Below are 19,311 nucleotides of genomic sequence, written 5' to 3'. Positions count from 1 at the left end.
TAAAATGATTTCTTTTTGTAGAAGATATGATAGGCTACTGGAAACTTAGCTAAAACTTAATTGAAATAAATAACTTCAGTAAAGTAGCAGAATAGAAAATAAACTTAGATAAGTCACTGACTTCTATATGTTAAATCATTGACTCTTCTATATATTACCAACAAAACCCAACACAAAGCTATTCAAAATAAACAGAGAATGTATCAAATACTTAGGAGTCCACTTAGCAAGAAACAAACAAAAACTCCGAATATATAACACTCTCTACAGAAACAAATGCAGACATGAATAATCATAGATATATTAATCACTCATGGTTGAGCCAGGACAATATAATCATGATGAAACTACCTAAGTTAATTCATTTATTCAGTGCTGTGACAATCAAGCTGCCAAAGGATTATTTTAGAAGGCTAAAAAAAATCAACAAAATTAATATTGAGGCACAGGTCAAAAGTATTGAGAAATAATGGAAAAATATGGAAGGAAGAGGGCTTAGTAGCACCAGAAATCAAACTATACTGTAAAGCAGAAATCATCAAAAAAAAAAAAAAAAAAAAAAAAGGGGAATTGCAGAAATTAACAAATGTAATAGTATAATGTTCAACAAACCCAAAGATAATAGATCTTGGGATAAGGACTCACTATTTGACAAAAAATGGGGCAGCATACCTGCCATACCTGGAGGAAGGAAAATTTATCTTCCTGAGTTTGTGCTCAGACACTAGTTGTATGAGATACTGGAAATGTCATTTAATTCATTTGCCTCAGTTTTCTTATCTGTAAAATGAGCTAGAGAAGAAAATGGCAAACCACTCTAGCATTTTTTGCCAAGAAAATCCTAAATGGGGTCACAACTCAACAGCAACAATCAGGAAAACAGAAAAGCAGAATGGCAAATTAGAATTAGGCCAAAATTTTATACCAAATACTACATGTTCCAAAATGACATGACCTAGATTATAAAGTTATATCATAAAAAAGGAACAGAGAAGGAGATCTCTTTTATAACTATGAATTGGTCAAGAAATTTTGAGAAAATAAGGCAAAGAGAAGATCCTAGGAAATAAAATGGATAATTTTGATTTCATAAAATTGAAAACTTTCTGCACAAACAAAATCAATGAAATTAAACTTGGAAGTTAAATGGAAAAAAATCTTTGCAACAAGTTTCTTTTATAAAGGTCTGATATCTAAGATGTATAGGTTATTAATTCAAATATATAAGAATAAGACTATTCCCCAGTAGATAAATGATAAAAATATGAACATTTGTTGAAGAGAGGAATGTCATAAGTGCAAGTACACTAATGAACTATTTTGTGAAATGGTACAACTATTCTAAAAGTAATTTATAATTGTATTCTGCAAAATCACTAAACTCACTATCAATACCAACACTAGTCACATATCCCAACAAGATCAAACAAACAAGATCCATGACGTATAGCAGTACTTGTAACAAACCACTAGAAATTAAGGAAATGTCCATCAACTGGGGAAACAGATGAACAAATTATGACATATGAATATAATGCATTATTTTGTTGTAAGAAATGATAAAAGGAACAAATTCAGAGAAAGCTAAGGACTTATATGAATTGGTGAAGAGTGAGGACAATTTATTCAATGATCATAAAAATTTTAAAGACAAGGAACTTTGAAAGAAAGGAACTATGATCAATGAAATGACTATCATTAGAGAAGACTAATGATCAAACAAATATCCCTTTTCTTCAAGGAGATAAACTGGAAATATACTGAGAGACATATCTATGTGTGGATATTATTTTCTTCTTTTGCTTGACTATGCTGGTTGTTATAAGGAAAGTTTTGTTTTGTTTTTTTTTATTTGTTTTTTTGAGATTGAGGGACAGGAATTTGGGACATTTTGGGGACAAGGGGCAGTGATGACAAAAGAAAAGAGTCATTGAAGTATTTTTAAAATGCACATGAAATAAAAGAAGTTCAGAGGGAGTCACATATAAGCAAGGCAACTTTTAAACTAACAAATGATTAATAATCTTTTAAAAAATAAGTTATATATAATAGATATCCATAGTTTCACAAGCAATTCTCTCTATTCTTTATATATGGGAAACACTCATATCTGTGGGCTATTTATCAAGTTTAAAATATTAACAAAATAAAAATGATATTCTTTGTTATCAAGGACGGCTTTCTAGGAAATGAGAAAGAAAGGATACAGAGGAAAATTAGGCAATATAAAAACAAACATATCAATAAAAATCTATCAAAAATAAATAAAACTTTTCATTTAAAAGTCTGAAGCAACTAAGGCATAGGAAGATTTCCTGACTTATTTTATAACCACATAGATAGTAGAAAACAGAGCCAAGATTTAAAACCACATATACTTTGATCCATCCACCTTTTTCAAGAAAAGATATTTTTTAAGTGCCATACCAAAGAAAAATGCTCTTGTTTCTCTTGGTTTACTCAGATCCTACCCAACCTTCATCTATTGGCTTAAGTCTCATCTTCTTTTCCTATTCTATCATAAATATTTAAAATATGACACCCATTTGAATTCAACCATACATACTCCCATACTGCTAACTATTAGCCTTAAATCCTGAATGATTGAAACTAGGGACCTCTCTATTTCTTTTCTCTCCATGATGCCCTGCGGGATGGACACATGAATCACATTTGATAAGTGCTTGTAGAATTTAGTATCCTAGTGCCACTTCTTGTTTTTCTGAAAGATTAAATTGTAGAGCCAAGAGTCCTTCAGTCAGTCAAAAAATCTTGGTTTAGCTACTTATTTACTATCTTTTTAAATTTGAGTAAGTTACTTGATTAATATGGGCCCCAGTTTCATTAGCTAGAAAATAAAGCTGAATGTGGAATCAAATGTAAGTTTTGTCATATATTACTTTGGGCAAGTCACTTAATCTAGGACCCTGTTTCCTTATTTATAAAATGAGAGAATCGAAGATTGGATGTTTAATGCATCTTAAGTAGACTTCACATCTCCCCCAAATCTCCCCCAAATACCTAACATAAGCTTCTAGTATTTCATGAAATGCTGTTGATTTAAAATTAAAAGGGGGGGGGGGAGCAAAGTAGGCATCATACTTTCCCCAAATAGCTAGAACAAGCTTCTGGTATTTCATAAAATTTTGTTGATTTAAAATTAAAAGAAGGGCAGCAGGAACTTGATTCAGATAACTACTCTCTGATCCTATAACAAAGTAATCTCTATGGTATCTTGTAGCCCTAAATATTAAGAATCCACAGTCTGTCCTTCCTCAACATACTATCAAAAAATTGCTCTAGATGTCTATCATCATGTTAATTAGGTCCACCAAAAAAACCAAATCTAAGAACCTGGGTTCAATTTCTACCTTTGACTAATCTCCCTGGGTCTCAGGTTCATCATCTGGAAAAAATGAAAGTTGGACTACATGTTTGACTTCAGCTCTTTATGATCATATAATCTAATTGCAAATAAATGGTCACTAAATGATTTGTGGCAAAAGTTAATCTTCCATCAATTCATTTCCTCCTGGACAAACTTTCCCTTATTGCTTCTTTTACTCCCTCTTCCCAGTAGCTGTTCTTGGCTTCTATTTTACTGAGAAAATGGAGGTCACTGTCTGAGCTTTTTCCCACTCCATATATCATAATTCCTCTACTTAGCACCACCCATCTATTGCTACTTTACTGTCTGGAAGGAAAAGAATTTCTCTCATTATTGCCAGCCTTACTATCTTGAGCTCATCTCCTCTGGGAGCTGGCATTCTAATCTTTGAATTCTTCTAATCAAATGTCTACAATACAAACATGCTCAGATCTGTTCCATCTGTTAAAAAAACAACAACATAGAAAAACTCTTTGATTCCACCATCCCCTCAAATTATCATGCTATATCCCTCTTCTCTTAGACAGCAATACTTGTATTTGTTTTCTCTTCTCTATCACCCCTACTCCTCACTCCCTTGCAATCTCGCTTAACAGCTCCCCAAATCAACTGAAAATGTTCAAGCTGAAGCTAACAACAATAGCTTAGCTGCTAAGTCAGACATCCTTTTAGTCCTCTTTGAGCTCTTTTGGCAACTTTTGAAACTTCTGACCCTCCCCACCACCCTCTCCTTCTGGATGCTTTATCTTGCTTCTTCTTCAACACCATTCCCTTTCTGCTTTTCCTTTGACCCATCTGACTTTACATCTGTAAATTATCACGGTTCTTGTTCTGACTCTTAGGACAGGTCTTCCCCAGAACTCTGTTCTGTATTCTCTTATCTCTTATTCCTAAACAAAAATTTTCTGGGAACATCTTTAGATCCCATGGGATCAAATCTAAGTAATAAAACCTGACCTTATTCTCAAACTCTAATCATGTATTATCACTGCTGGACATTTCTTCCTGGATATGTTATAGTCAATTCAAAACTAAGCATAATCAAATGAAACTTGGAATTGACATCCCTTAGGCCTGTGCTCTTCTATTGGAGGAATCATCACTCTCTCATCTTCCAGGTTGGTAATCTTAGAATCATCTTTGACACACACACACTCTCTCTCCCCTTTCCTCCCTCCCTCTCTCTGCTCTGCTTCTTTCCCTTCCTCCCTCTTTCTCTCCTTCTCTCCCTACCCCTTCCCTCTCTCTCTCTTTCCCCCTTCCATTTCCAACTAGTTCCAAGTTTTATTGATTCTATCTACACAATACATTTATCCTACTTTGTTTACTCACACAGCACCATTACTTAGGATCATAGATTTGCAATTGAAAGGGACTTTAAAGCCCATCCAAACTACTCCCCCAACCCCATCCCTACCTTTCTGCAGCTGAGAGAGGAGCCAAATGATATGCCCAGGATCACATGTCTGGTAAGTATTTATATCACGGAACCCAAATCTTTTCCCCTTATGCTATGCAAGTTAAACATGGTGTCTCTTATTCCATCTTCCACAAAGATGCCAAAGTAAATATTCTTAAATTAGCACATAACTAACTCATTCAAAAGTTGGTTCACTAGGGCCTATGCCCTAGAAAACAAACTTCATAATTTGGTATCTTAGGCCTACCTCAATCTGTTTCCCACCTACCTTTCTAGCTTTATTTAATATTTCCTCATCAGAAATGCTGGGACCCCCGTCAATTTTTTCTAATGTCATTCTTTTAACCCTATATTGCACCTCCTTCCTCTATCCATTCAAAAAAGTCATCCTTCATGCTTGGAAAATATTACCCTTCTTTACTTGGAAAACACTACCCTTTGCCTCTCAGCATCCCTTTTTTTTTTTCCCATTGAAACTCTACCAGCCTATCCAGATAAATTCAACAGTAATTTTGCTCTTTTCAATTTCTCTTGTTATTCATACTCCTCTATTAAAATGTTAAATTCCTTCTGTGAAGGGACTATATATTCACTTTTGTCTTTTCTGCCTCAGAGTTTAGCAAATTGCTCAGCATACAGTGGGCACATAAATAAAGAAGCTTACGGTAATGAAAAGCAGTAAGGTAGATTTTCTAAGTCTTAAGGGAAATACCTCAGTAGTAGGTGATACCAAAAGTTCTTTTTTCTAAAATTTTTAATTTTTAATAACTTTTTTATTTTTTTTCAAAATATATGCAAAGATAGTTTTCAACATTCATTGTTAAAAAACATTGTGTTCCAAATTTTTCTCCCCCCTTTCCTCCTACCCTCTTGCCCTAGCCAGCAATTAATCCAATATAGGTTAAACATGTACAATTCTTCTAAACATATTTCCACATTCATCATGCTGTACAAGAAAAAAATCAGATCAAAAAGGGGAAAAAATGAGAAAGAAAAAAAAAAAGCAATCACCAAAAAAGCAAAAAAAGTGAAAATACCATGTTGTGATCCCCATTCAGTCCTCTTTCTGGATGCAGATGGCTCTCCATCACCAGTCTATTGGAATTGAGGCTGAAAGTTCTTGCTCCAACAGAATAATCATGAAACAGTGTAGATTAAAATAGTGCTTTGAGCTTAGTTCTGAAGTAAGTTGGGAGTTCTATGTTGTAGAGGGGAGGAAGGAGGGAGTGCATGCTGGCAAGGGAGTGGGGAGGGGAGAAGCTATAGAAAGGAGATGATTGAATGAACTCCAGTGACTCCAGGAACAAATATAAAAATCACCTTTCTGGCAGTTAAAACTCCTTCTCACCTTTCCAGTCACTTTACTCCTTTGTACATATTCTATAAACAGTAAAGTTCCTCATATAACAAAATTTATCTCTAATCCTCATATTTTTGTCCTTCAGACTTAAAATGCTCTATCTCCACCATTTAGGCTCCCTGGATAAATTCCTTCCAGATTCACCTCAATTATTAATGCAGGAGACCTTTACCAATTCCACTGAATCACTTGTGCTTTTCCCTCTGAAATCTACCACAATATGTTATCTACTCTATTTTTTTTCTCTGTTAAAATGTTGTTTCCCACATTAGAATGTACATTCCTTGACCCCATATCTGGAAGGCCTCAATAAATCCTTGTTGGCCAGGTGGCTTTACAGAGATAGAATGTCATGGTTGAGGAAAATGCCAGTTGGTTGGAGGAGGGAATATCTAAGAGAATCTAACTGTGTGACAAGCCTAGAAAGGAAGCCTGCAGCAAAACTGAGGAGAACTCTAAATGCAAAACAGAGCAGGTTTTTTTTTTGGTTTTTTTTAAGAGGCAGAGAGCCACTGAAACTTTTTGATGAGTGAAATTTTCTATTTTTATTTTGAAATTTTATATTATTTAAAAATATTATATATTTGAGAAGACTCTGGTGAAATGGAATAAATGCTGTAATCTGATGAACTGGGTTCAAATCTCAGCTTTGCCTATGACTGCTTGGACAATTTGTTCAAATTCCCTGGGCCTCAATTTTCTTATCTATTAAAGGTTTTGTCAAATTCAAAAAGAAATTGATCCACCAAACTGTACATATTATTTCCTGCAAGGGTTAGAAAAAACCACTTATTAACATTATCTATGTTTTATTGTATTTTTATTTGTTTTGTCAAATATTTACCAATTGTATTTTAATCTGATACCAGCCTCATTTGGGAGCCCAACTGTGGATTACATAGGCCAGTCTGACATTTCTAAGGCAACAGGTCCCTTTCTGATCAAAATTTGATCCTAATTTGATAATGAATTCCAATACCTCTCAGTTCATAGACTTAAAACTTATAAACAAAATAGATGAGAGAGACAGAGACAGAAAGAGAGAGAGAGAGAGAGAGAGAGAGAGAGAGAGAGAGAGAGAGAGAGAGAGACAGACAGACAGACAGAGACTGACTGATTTTGTGATTTAATTTTATTTGGAAACTTCCAGATGAAGAAATTTCCTCTGCCAGTTCAGATCAGCACCTTCCCTACAACTTGTGTTCTTAAGAGTTACCTAGAACAAGAAGAGTTTAACTGACTTATCATTAATTAACAAAAAATATATCAGGGATGGATTTGGATGGATAGATAGATAGATATGAACTGAATTTGTGATTTAATTCTATTTAGAAACTGCCAGATGAAGAAACTCTGTCAATTCAGAACAACACCTTCCCTACAACTTATACTGCTTGGGACAATAAAAGGTTAACTGACATTCATTATCAACCAAAAAAATCTATCAGGGATGGATATGAGATAGATAGATAGACAGACAGACAGATAGATATGGATTAAATTTGTGATTTAATTCTATTTGGAAACTGCTAGATGAAACTCTCTGTCAGTTCAGATCAGCATCTTTCCTACAACTTATATTCTTCTTAAGAGCTACCTACAAGAAGAGGTTAAATGACTTACCCAGAATCGACAAAAAATGTGTTAGGGATGGACTTGAGATTTCATTGTGCACACACACATATACACACATGCATATACAAAGAAAGTTCAGGAATAATTGTGTATTTATAATATAGACACGTATATGGACACAAAAATTATTCAGTTAAAAAAAAGCAGGCTCTAATTGTTAACTTTGTTTCCAGTTTTAGATCCAAATTTGCCCGTGGTGTGACAAGCAGTGGCACTGTTCTGATCCAGCTGTCTCTCTCACACTTGCACACACGTTTCCCAAGGCAGCATCCCTGCCCTCACATGGGACTGCAGCAGCAGCCTGGGCCCCACAGGGGGAAATGCTTAACAGAGAAAAGTAAAGTATGGTGGTGTCTGGAAGGGAGAGAGGAAGGGAGGGCGAAAAGGGAGCCGGAGAGCAAAGTACCTCAGCAGGGGAGAGAAGAATTGATGAACCAAGTGGGAAGGGGGAGGGAAAGAAAAAAAGCTTCGATTTCAACGTGAGAGGGAGAGCGCGAAATTGAGGGCGGGAAAGAGAGCTTGCAGGCACCGTCCTTTCCCTACTCTAAGTCTCGGCTCCAGCCTCAGATGCTGGATTGCAAGAACAGCACGGTCCAGCCTTCCATGTTAACTCTGCCTCTTCTGCAGCGAGCCTTGGCAAAGCTTCTCCCCAAGGGCTCGGGCCCAGCCTGACACGCACCAAAGTGGGTACATACGGGTCTGTCACACAAGAGACGAGGAGGAGGAGGAGGAGGAGAAAAAGGAGAAGGAGGAGGAGGAGAAAAAGGAGGAGGAGGAGGAGAAGGTAGAGGAGGGCGCAGCTGATTTTTAAACATGGCTTTTCCCCTGCTCGAACCTGGGAGCCAACCTTGCACACAGAGCGGGCGGCTGGGGGCGCAGGGAGGAAGGGACCGCACATCTGGAGGGACTTAATCCTCCCCTCCCTCCCGCCCCCCACATCTGGGTCTTGCTTTTTTTGTTTGCATTTGTTTCTCAGCCTTCTCTCCGCCTTCCCCCACCCCATCCATACCAACCACAAGCTGGTAGTTTGCAAAGGAGGAGAGTTGGGAAGCGGGGAGAAGATGGTAAGAGATCTCCCCATAGTTTAGGGTTGTCTGGGTAGGAAAAAACAAAAAAAAACAAAAACAAAAAAAAAACATCTCCTCCCCCACCGTGCAGAGAAAGTGTCGATCCCGCCGAGAAGATGGGAGGAGAAGAGACTGAGGAGAAAGAGGGAGGAGAGAGCAGAAGGATGGAGATCTGCAACAGGCGGAGGCACAAACGTGGACCCCACAATCCCGAGCTGTTGTAGTCAAGCGCATTGGCGACAGAGTAATGTGTAGACACACAACCATTTATTTCAGCGCCGGAATTCGGGAGCCCATCGCCAAGCTCTAAAAAAGAGCCTTTGGAAATCATCTCGGGGCTACAAGGCTTACCTTTCTCTTCGGCATAATGTCCCCTATATGGGCTGCAAAAAAGTAAAGCAATGGAGCTGGAAGTGCTGCTGCTGCGGCGGCGTAGGCTGCACGAGAGTAGGGCACTCACAGGCGGCGGCAAGCAGCAACGGGGACTCTCGGGTGACCCACACCGACCGACCGACCGCAGCTCCCACCCAGTCACTAGCACACCCTCACACTCGCAACACCTCCAATAACGCTACAAGCCCGCCAGCCACTCGCTCCCATTGGCTACTGCCGCGTTCTAAATTCCAGGACGGGGAACGCCCACCTCCGCGGAGAGCTCCGAGCTGTTGTACTCTCTAGGCTAAGGCTGGGGCGGTCTACTTGCTACCCAACGCCTGCCCTGGCTACAGAGCATGCCCGGTTCAACTTGTAGCCCCGTACGGAGCGTGGAGTTTCACTATGCGGATGCCAGCTTCCCTGGGTTTCAACTGCCTGAAGAGACTGTGGCCATGATGGGGAGGAGTAGAGAGCGAGTGTGGAGCAGATTTTAGAATGTAAACATCTATGGGGCAGGCAACAAGTCTTTACAACCCGCATCCCCTGTGGGCAATTCGGAAACAATTATTAAGATCCTGCTACTTTGCAAGATCTTTGCAAGATGTGTGATGGAAACCTTCGTTCCAATTTTCACTCTGCTACCGACAAGGTCTGTGACCTTGAAGAAGTCTCCTGGAAAAGTGCTCTGGAAGGGGGCCTGAGAGAGAGTTTAGAAACTGATCTCCTTAATTTGCAAATAAACGAAACAAACAAACAAAATAATTAAAGAGTTTATTATGTGCCGAGCACTGTGCTAAACGCTGGGGATGCAAATATAAGTAAACGCTCTGCTCTCTTAAACTTTCCATTATAATTGGTGAAAGCTACATGTCCAAGAGGATGGGTGGCCAGGGAGGTTATATTGGGTGGTATTAATTTGGTTACTGTCAGTTAGGAAGAGAATTGGGAGTGGGAGGAGGGCAGAGAAATAGACACAACTTCATTGTCGTGATTCGGCAATGCCCAAAGATGGCTGAGAAGTAGTGCGGTGCTTCTCCGACATAGTGAATAACACCAGGGCCTTCTTTAAAATGGGACTTTGCAGTAATTAAGTAACTTAACTAAGTGTAAAGAACTGAGATGTATTCGCATTTCCTCTGACTCCGAATCCAAATCTCTTTCCATTTTACCATAGAGCCAGGCTGTATCTTCACAATTGTCTATCCCCTGAAGGGAATGACTAGATAATAATCTCTCAGGTCCCTTCCAGCTTTAGGATCCCACGTGAGAATAAAAGAGATCCATACTTAGAAGCAGAATAAGGAACAGGTTGGGGGTGGGAGCTGGCTTAGAAGAGTGAAGGACATTGACAATATTAACTTTTTGAAAAAGTGGGAAATTCCTCAATGTTCCCAACTTTCCATTCTCTGTAATTAAAAGCCTCCTTTTAAAGATCAAACTTAGGCACACATGAATTCTTAGTAAATTATCAATCAATGACTGTAGTGTTACAGAATCTGAATTGGAAAGGACATCAAGGGACATTTTATAATCCAAGAGACGTCTTCCGAGTTTCTCTTTAGGTGTTCCCCCATTCTCTAGCTGATCAATGTCTTTACTAAAATGTGGTAGGTCATGACTGGCATATAAATGCTTGTTAACTTATTTATAACCATTGGTACCCATAATTAAACACAATACTTTGCATTCCACCTAAGCAGAAAGAGTAATATATGCAAAGGCTAAATCACATTTAAGTCTGGTCAAGGGGACATTGTCAGTGCCAACACAAAATTTTCAGTGAGGCAACAAAGGCTCATAACAATAGAAATTTCAAGTCGGAAAACATTAAGTACCAACTTTGTGCTAGGCACTAAACTAAATACTAGAAATCCAAAGAAAATTTTTAAAAAGATCTTGGTCTTAAGGGGCTTACAGAATAATTAATGGAAGCAACAAGATATACCCAAGTTACATTAGAGATAACCCACAGAGGGAAAACAATAAGATTTAAGAGGACTGAGGAAGATTTCTTTCTTTTCAGAAAGTGGAATTTTCTTTCCTTATAAAAAAATTAAATTTGTCATGGAGGGTTTACAATTTAAGGATTTAGTAAAAATAGAATGAAGTTCTGTTAGGGGATACCTAAGCACAAACACTAAACTCATATGTGTAAACAAGACACATTGACTCAAATTATAAGGGGTTCCCTCTCCCACTAAAGGACTCAAGATCTAGATTAAGTCCTGAGGAAGCATGACTTTTTTTGACTCCTTGTATTTGGCTCTTTATAGCACCTCCCTGCCCTTGTGCCACTGCCACTTGACACCCCCCTTCTCCCCAGGTAAAGTTCCTTGAAGTTCAGGTGTGGCCGTGTTTACAGTCTCTCCAAAAAGTTTTAGCAGGATTTCTTTTAAAAAGTTATAGGACACTGTGGGAACTGAGTGTGGATAACAACATAATATTTTCACTCTTTTTTTGTTGTTGTTGTTTGCTTGCATTTTGTTTTCTTTCTCATTATTTTTCCTTTTTGATCTGATTCTTCTTGTGCAGCACAATAATTGTGGAATTATGTGTAGAAAAATTTCAGCATGTTTAACATATATTGTATTACTTGCCGTTGGATTACTTAGGGGAAGTGGTGGAAGGAAAAGGGAAAAATTCATAACATAAGATTTTGCAAGGGTGAATGTTGAAAATTATCCATGCATATGTTTTGAAATTAAAAAGTTTTAATGAAAAAAGTTATAGGACAGCTATTTATTGCTACTACACAAAAGAAAATTTTAAAGCATTATTGAAAAAGATTACACATGCATGTCCTAGTCCTTGGAAAGTAGAAAAGTGTGGTCTCCTGAAAATATGACACACGTATTTAATTAGTTATTTTCATGTTGTTTTACCCACTAGAATGTGAGTGCCATGGAGATCATGCTTTTGACATTCTTTATATTAGCAAAATTTAGCCCAGTCGTATTTTGCTGTTCAATCGTTTTTAGTCATGTCCAACTATTTCTGACCCCATTTGAGGTTTTCTTTTTAAAGATACTGGAGTACTTTGCATGGTCCTGACAGTAATTTATCTTCTTCTCTGAGAAGCATTGTAATAGTCCAAGGAAGCACCTCATGCTTCCAGTCACACAGATTTGTCAATTACTCCAGACTTTTCAAGTCTGTGAGGCAACTGCCAAGGCTAGAACAGCACACCTCAGGAGTTCTGTTGAGGGATCTGCGCTCCAGGAAAGAAACATAAAGCAAGAGGGGCAGTTGGGGCTTTGATACCTACTTTTAAGCTCACCTAGCCAACACGTGTTCAGTACTAGGTGTAAACATCCAATACAGTTACATCACCGGCATGGGGGAGACAAGTGTGAAGAGAAAGAAAACCTCAAATTCCAACATGAAATCCAAGGCAGAAGCTCATAGAGTTCCAACACAACTGGCAGATGGGGAAAGAAAAATTTAAAGAGAATTGAATCACTTTTTCAAAGTTTACTGATTGGGTTGTTCTTCATAGGTTTGGAGGAGGTTTGGAGATATATAAGGACCGGCTAAAAGTCTCTAATTGTGCATGTCTTTTTTAAGTTAAAATTGAATCAATAACACCAGAGTTCAAATGTAATCTCAGATATTTTTTTAGCTATGTGACCCTGGGCAAATCATTTAAATTCTGTTCACCTCAGTTTGCTCAAATGTAAAATGGGAATTACAATAATGCTTTATTTCCCATAATGAAGATAAAATGAGATAATTGTAAAGTACTTTTCAAACCTTAAAGAGCTATATAAATGGTAGCTATTATTGTGAGCAGGGATCCCTGGAAAGGGCAGACCACCAGAAATAATCCTTGAGGAATTTTCTAGTGGGAGCAGATGACAGGGAAGGGGATGGGTCCTTCCCAATTACATATAATTATCTCCAGGACTTCAATTCGGGTGGAGCTGATCTTGTTTATTCATATTGAAAGAACTATATAAGTACAGTGTAGGTGGGTTCCACCTGGAAAGTCAGAGTATAAGCCCATTTAAAAATAGATTTGCCTAGTTTCCAAAGACTAGCCTAGCTAAACTCAGGGAGGCTTAACTGGGTGCTGAATTATTTTTAGGTAGAGAAATGATCAAAGATCATCTACTAAATTATAAGGGGTGGAGGAAGTGTAAGATTGTGATGTGCTTTAACGGAGAGGAGTACCTACATCAACAAAATTACAGATCCTTAAATTATGGAAGTGTATAATTATATATAATTATATAATTAATAATGACATGCCATTATTTCATACTACAGTCTATTAACAAATTAAATTACCTCATGTTTATATAGTTCTTTAAGGTTAAACAAAATGCTTTGTTCCCAACTATTTTATTATGTAGATAATACAAATATTATGAGATAGCTTAATTTTTGTACCACACACAGTCCATCATCAAGAACCAAACTAGAAGTCTTTCTCTATTAAGATATATCATTTACTTAAATAACTTTAGAGAACACAGAGCTATCTCCATACTATGATAATAAAACAGAATGGGACTTTTATAGAGGTTTATGTCCTATATCTAGTTTGATATGGAAAGACAGTCATTTAATTCAAGGAGTTTCCATTATACACAACATATATATATATATATATATATATATATATATATATATATATATATATATATATATATATATATATATATATATATATATATATATATATATACACACACACACACACATATAATCATGAGAGTCTTTTCCAAATTGCCAAAAACAGGGTCAAGGCAGGAATTTCTTTTGAAAAGAAATTATATTTAAATCCTTAAACACATAGTGGCTAATTTTTACATATTTATATAATTATATATTTATTCTTTCATTCATTTATTTTCTAATTCATTCATTTATTCATTCACCTATCAATGTATCTATTCATTCATCCATTTGTTTGTTTACTTATTTCTTGGTATGAGAAAGCATAAATCTATTATTTATAGTTTTGGGTTTTGGGGTTTTTTTTTTTTTTTTGTTTTTTTTTTAAGTCTAACAAACAGGGGACTGGCCAATCAGAATCCAGATGTTCAGTGGGCAATTCCTCCCTCCCACCATACACTTCAAAGAATATGTAGGCACTTAGTCACTGTTTATCAAAAACATACAAAAGAGATGTAGAGTTTGCTTTGGTGGGTTAGTGTCTTTTGGATGTACACTCAATGCCATCTTAGCAGCCAATGAACAATCCTTTTCTTCATTACACAGAAAGGAGAGAGGAAATTATACAGAGTCCACATGCTAGATTGTATAAGTCAGTCCTCATTGTGCAGGCTTACAAAGATTAGGTATTCATTGTCCAGTCCCTCAGTAATAATAATAACTAATATTTTGTAGCACTTTTAAGATTTGCAAAACATTTTACAGATATTATCTCAATGTGCTCTCACAAGAACTTTGGGAAGTAGGTGCTAGTATTATCTCTATTTTGCAGATGGAAAAATTGAGACAATGCAGTTAAGTGACTTACTCAGAGTCACACAACTGGTAAATGTCTGAGCACTAATTATAGTACTAGTCTTCCTAACTCCAAGTCTATCATTCAGTCTTTTAGACTGCCGGTTCATACTACATATTAAATTTAATACAATAGTACTTGAATAGGGGCAATTAGATGGCACAGTGGACAGAGTTCTAGGACTAGAGTTAGAGAAACTGTTTCCTGGATTCAAATGAGGTCTTAAACACGTATAATCTGTGTGATTTAGCACTGTTTCTTCATCTGTAAAAATGTGCTGTAGAAGGAAATGGCCAAAAAAAAAATATTCTAGTAACTTTACTAGGAAAACCCTAAATGGGATCACAAAGAGTCAGACACAACTGAAAACAACTGACAACAATATCCACATTGCCTTATTTGTCTATATGGTCTTTTTCTTCTCTCTCCTGTGTATTTTTACAAAGTTTCACTGATACCCCCTTCTTCTATTTGTTTTTTTTTTTAACCACTATCATTATTCTCTCATTCCCCTATAGTTTCCCACCCACCGAATAGACCTCTCTTTTAATAAATATTTATAATAAGCAAAACAAATACATATTTGATTATGTCTAAAAATGTGTTCTCACTTCTAGTACATTATCTTGCTGCTAAATTATGTTTCATTATCATTCTTTTGCAGTGACCACTGATTATTGTATTGATCAAAGTTCTTAAAGTTGTTTAGAGATATTTTTCTTCACAATGTCATCATCATTCTAATCAAATTAAATAATATTTGTAGAGAACTTTAACAGTGTCTGGCACATGGCAGATGCTCTATCAATGCTTATTCTCTTCCTTACCCTTCTCTCTATTCTGTACATTATTCTTCTATTTTTGCTTAATCATTCTATATCAATTCATATGTATTCTCAGGTTTCTCGGAAGCCATTTCTTTCATCAGTTCTTAGATGGTAACAATATTCTACTATATTCATATACTACAATTTCTTCAGATATTTCCCAATTAATGGTTTCTCTCATTGTTTCCAGTTCTTTACAACAATAAAAATGCTGTTATAAATACTTTTGTACAAAGAGAATCTTTCCCTCTTTATTTGATATTTGAAATAAGTGGTATTGCTAGACTGAAAGACATAGACAATTTAGTGACTTTTTAAATATAGTTCCTAACTGTTTTCTAAACTGGGTGGTCCAATTCATAGCTCCACCAACAGTGCATCAGTATACCTGTCTTCCAAAGCCTCTTGGTACAAATGTCATTTTCTATTTTTTTCATCTTTGCCAATCTGTGGTAGAGCCAACTATCATAAACCTAAACCATATTCCTAACTTTAATTCCATTTAGAGTAGCCTCAGAATCAGGAAACCCCAGGTTCAAGTCCAATCTTTCACATGAGCTAGTCTACCTAATATTTCAGTACCCTCAAGTATCATTTTAATATTCTAAATTGCAGAGAAATGCCTATCTGAATTGGTAAAGAACATTCATCACCAGGTGGACTCTGCACTTAATAAGATCAAATTTCCAGTCCAAAGAGAGAAAATTTACAACAAACATCCTGGTCACAAAGAAAGGTCTAATGAACAACCTTCAGAGAAAGGATAGCTTTTTTCCATTTGCCTAAATCAATCTCTCTCAATCTTAGTTTCCTCATCTGTGAAAAGAAACCCTACACTTTCTTTTGGTACTTTCCAGTTGTACTATTATCGGAGTGGGTATGAATTGTTACATAAAACAGAATTGTTCAACATGAGATATGGTATTGCATAGAACCAGAGTGTTACATCAGAAGAGTCTTTAGAAATTATCTAGTCCAATTTTCCTATTTTACAGATGAGAAAACTGAAGTCCAAGAGAGGCTATTGGGGTGTATAGATTTAAGCTCTGGATATCTAAGTAAAATTTTTGTACAGAAATCTCCTAGGGACTATTCCCAGAAATACCTTTACCAATCAACTGAATCCATGCCTTTAATGGAGTTATCACACACTACAAAGACTTCTTGCTACTTCAGATTAGAATTTATAGCCAAGATCATGAGAGACATAATTAAAAAATAAGAGAATATTTCCTATATTAGAAAGGTGAAGACAATTTCAAGGACAAAGGCAAAGTGGTAGGATTCCAGAATGAGGACATGACACCCTCAGAACCATCCATCTTACAAAAATACTTTATATTCTAGAATACTTTTCATGTTAAACAGTTTTATAAAAATTCACTTTGTCTTACATCAGAGGTATATTTTCCAGGTGGAGCAAACTGAAATATATTTGTTGCACTTTATAGATGCAATAGACCCAAACGAAGGAGAGCAAGTGGTTTACTCAATATTAAACTGTAATCAATCAGCAGAACTGGAAATAGAAAAATTCTAGTTGCTCTTTCCCCTCTTTTCATTCTAGTGGACTATCCTCCTTAGAAGAATAGGAAGAGCTCCATGATCCTATGCTCATTTAAATGGTGGGAGTAGAAAGCAAATTAGTGTTCTATGAAAGTAGCTATAAAGGGTTGGAAACCCTTATCTCTGCATTCTCAAAGGACTTCAAATCCAGGGGAATCTGCACAGTGTGCAAAAACCTTTGTCACTTAACTTGACCAAAGTAGAAGCAGAATGGGAAGATTATTAGCAGAGCAGTGAAGAGGAATCGGCAAATCCAAGAGAGATGCCCAGTTTCAAGATAGATCAGAGGACATTATTAATGCATGCCATAATGTCCCCACAGCATGTTTCTCTAAGTGCAATTCAGGTATAGGTGCATTTCTGTACGTAAATGTTTCCTGCTGATTCTCAGTATTATAGGCAGCCTTAAACAGAGGCCTACCTCCTCTAGGAAACTTTAAATAACTACTCGCTAACTTGTCAGCTTAAACCCTGCTCTGTGCTTTCTCTTTATTATACAGATTATGTTTGCTTCACGAAATCTGCTCAGATCACCTAACATGGAGTGTATTCCTATCTACATGGTATGTGGTATCTCCTAAAAGCAGGTCCCTGGCATTTTCCACATAAGTGTCCCATTTTAGGTGATCTTTGCATTTGCAAAGCCAAACCATGTTTTTTTTTTTAATATATTTATAGTTATTTGTGTGTATGTATATGTATCAGTCAATAAATATTCGCTGATCAACTTCTATGTGCCAGGTACTATTGTAGAAAGTTATATAGACAAAAGTGAAATTGTCCCCATTCTTAAGGAACTTATATTCTAACAGAGAAGACAGAATCAGCATATACAGATATATAAAAAATTATATATATGTATGTGTGTATGTATGTGTATATATGTGTGTATATATATATACATATATGTGTGTATATATATATATAAAATCTGTCAACCAAGAAGGCCTTAGTAAGCATATACTGTACCAGATACATCTAGTAGAAAAAGAAATGTAAGAGACCATTTGCTTTCAAAGAACATAGATCCAGTTGGAAAGAAAAGACAAAAGTTGATAATACAAGAATATTATTTAAATGTTTTTAGGATCAAAAAAAGAAGGTGACCTTTGAATTTATAGAGAAGGTAAGCCTTGAACTGGATCTTGAAGAATAGAAAACTTTTGGAGAGATAGAAAAAAGGAACTTTATAGGCAAGGAAATAACAAGAAAAGACATTGAGATAAGTATGAACATGATATAACTTTAGGACAATAAGGAAACTAGTTTGACAGAAGGAAAAGACATATATGTTTATCTTAGTTGGCTTCTGATGCATCTATCACCAGTCCTGAACAAAGATGTAAGCTATGAGCTTGGGTTATAAACAATTGTCTGATCTTTCTTTCTCTGAGTTAAATATGCTTGTCTTAAACCTGAAAGAACAAGGTATCTGAAAGATAAGCCTTCTTAATACTAGCAAATTATCTTTCTCTCGTCTTTCTCTTTTTTTTTCTTTTCTTTCTTTCTTTCTTTCTTTCTTTCCTTCTTTCTTTCTTTCCTTCTTTCTTTCTTTCTTTTCTTTTCTTTTCTTTCTTTTCTTTTCTTTCTTTCTTTCTTTCTTTCTTTCTTTCTTTCTTTCTTTCTTTCTTTCTTTCTTTCTTTCTTTCTTTCCTTCTTCCTTCTTTCTTTCTTTCTTTCCTTCTTTCTTTCTTTCTTTCTTTCTTTCTTTCTTCCTTCTTTCTTTCTTTCTTTCCTTTCTTTCTTTCTTTCCTTCTTTCTTTCCTTCTTTCCTTCTTTCTTTCTTTCTTTCTTTCTTTCTTTCTTTCTTTCTTTCTTTCTTTCTTTCTTTCTTTCTTTCTTTCTTTCTTTCTTTCTTTCTTTCTTTCTTTTCTTTCTTTCTTTCTTTCTTTCTTTCTTTCTTTCTTTCTTCCTTCCTTCCTTCCTTCCTTCCTTCCTTCCTTCCTTCCTTCCTTCCTTCCTTCCTTCCTTCCTTCCTTCCTTCCTTCCTTCCTTCCTTCCTTCCTTCCTTCCTTCCTTCCTTCCTTCCCTTCCTTCCTTCCTTCCTTCCTTCTTCTTCTTCTTTCTTTTCTTTCTTTCTTTTCTTTCTTTCTTTCTTTCTTTCTTTCTTTCTTTCTTTCTTTCTTTCTCTTTTTCTTTCTTTCTTTCTTTCTTCTTTCCTTCCTTCCTTCCTTCCTTCCTTTCCTTCCTTCCTTCCTTC

General features: G+C 36.2%; 1 protein-coding gene across 2 annotated transcripts in view; it reads right to left on the bottom strand.

Moving 5' to 3' along the window:
• HMGN3 (high mobility group nucleosomal binding domain 3) overlaps nucleotides 1-9,478 on the bottom strand; it is a 67,924-nt gene extending 58,446 nt beyond the window's left edge. For both annotated transcript variants that reach the window (XM_074310457.1, XM_074310458.1), the window contains exon 1: nucleotides 9,222-9,478. In XM_074310457.1, coding sequence (XP_074166558.1) covers nucleotides 9,222-9,236 — 15 coding nt within the window. In that variant the 5' untranslated portion in view covers nucleotides 9,237-9,478. The remainder of the gene's footprint in view (nucleotides 1-9,221) is intronic.
• Nucleotides 9,479-19,311: the final 9,833 nt, after the last annotated feature.

The sequence above is a fragment of the Sminthopsis crassicaudata genome, chromosome 4 (genome assembly GCF_048593235.1).
Source record: "Sminthopsis crassicaudata isolate SCR6 chromosome 4, ASM4859323v1, whole genome shotgun sequence".
NCBI classification, from domain to species: Eukaryota; Metazoa; Chordata; class Mammalia; order Dasyuromorphia; family Dasyuridae; genus Sminthopsis; species Sminthopsis crassicaudata.
The sequence above is the reverse complement of the archived record's forward strand: the minus strand, read 5'-3'. Positions and strand labels throughout refer to the sequence as shown.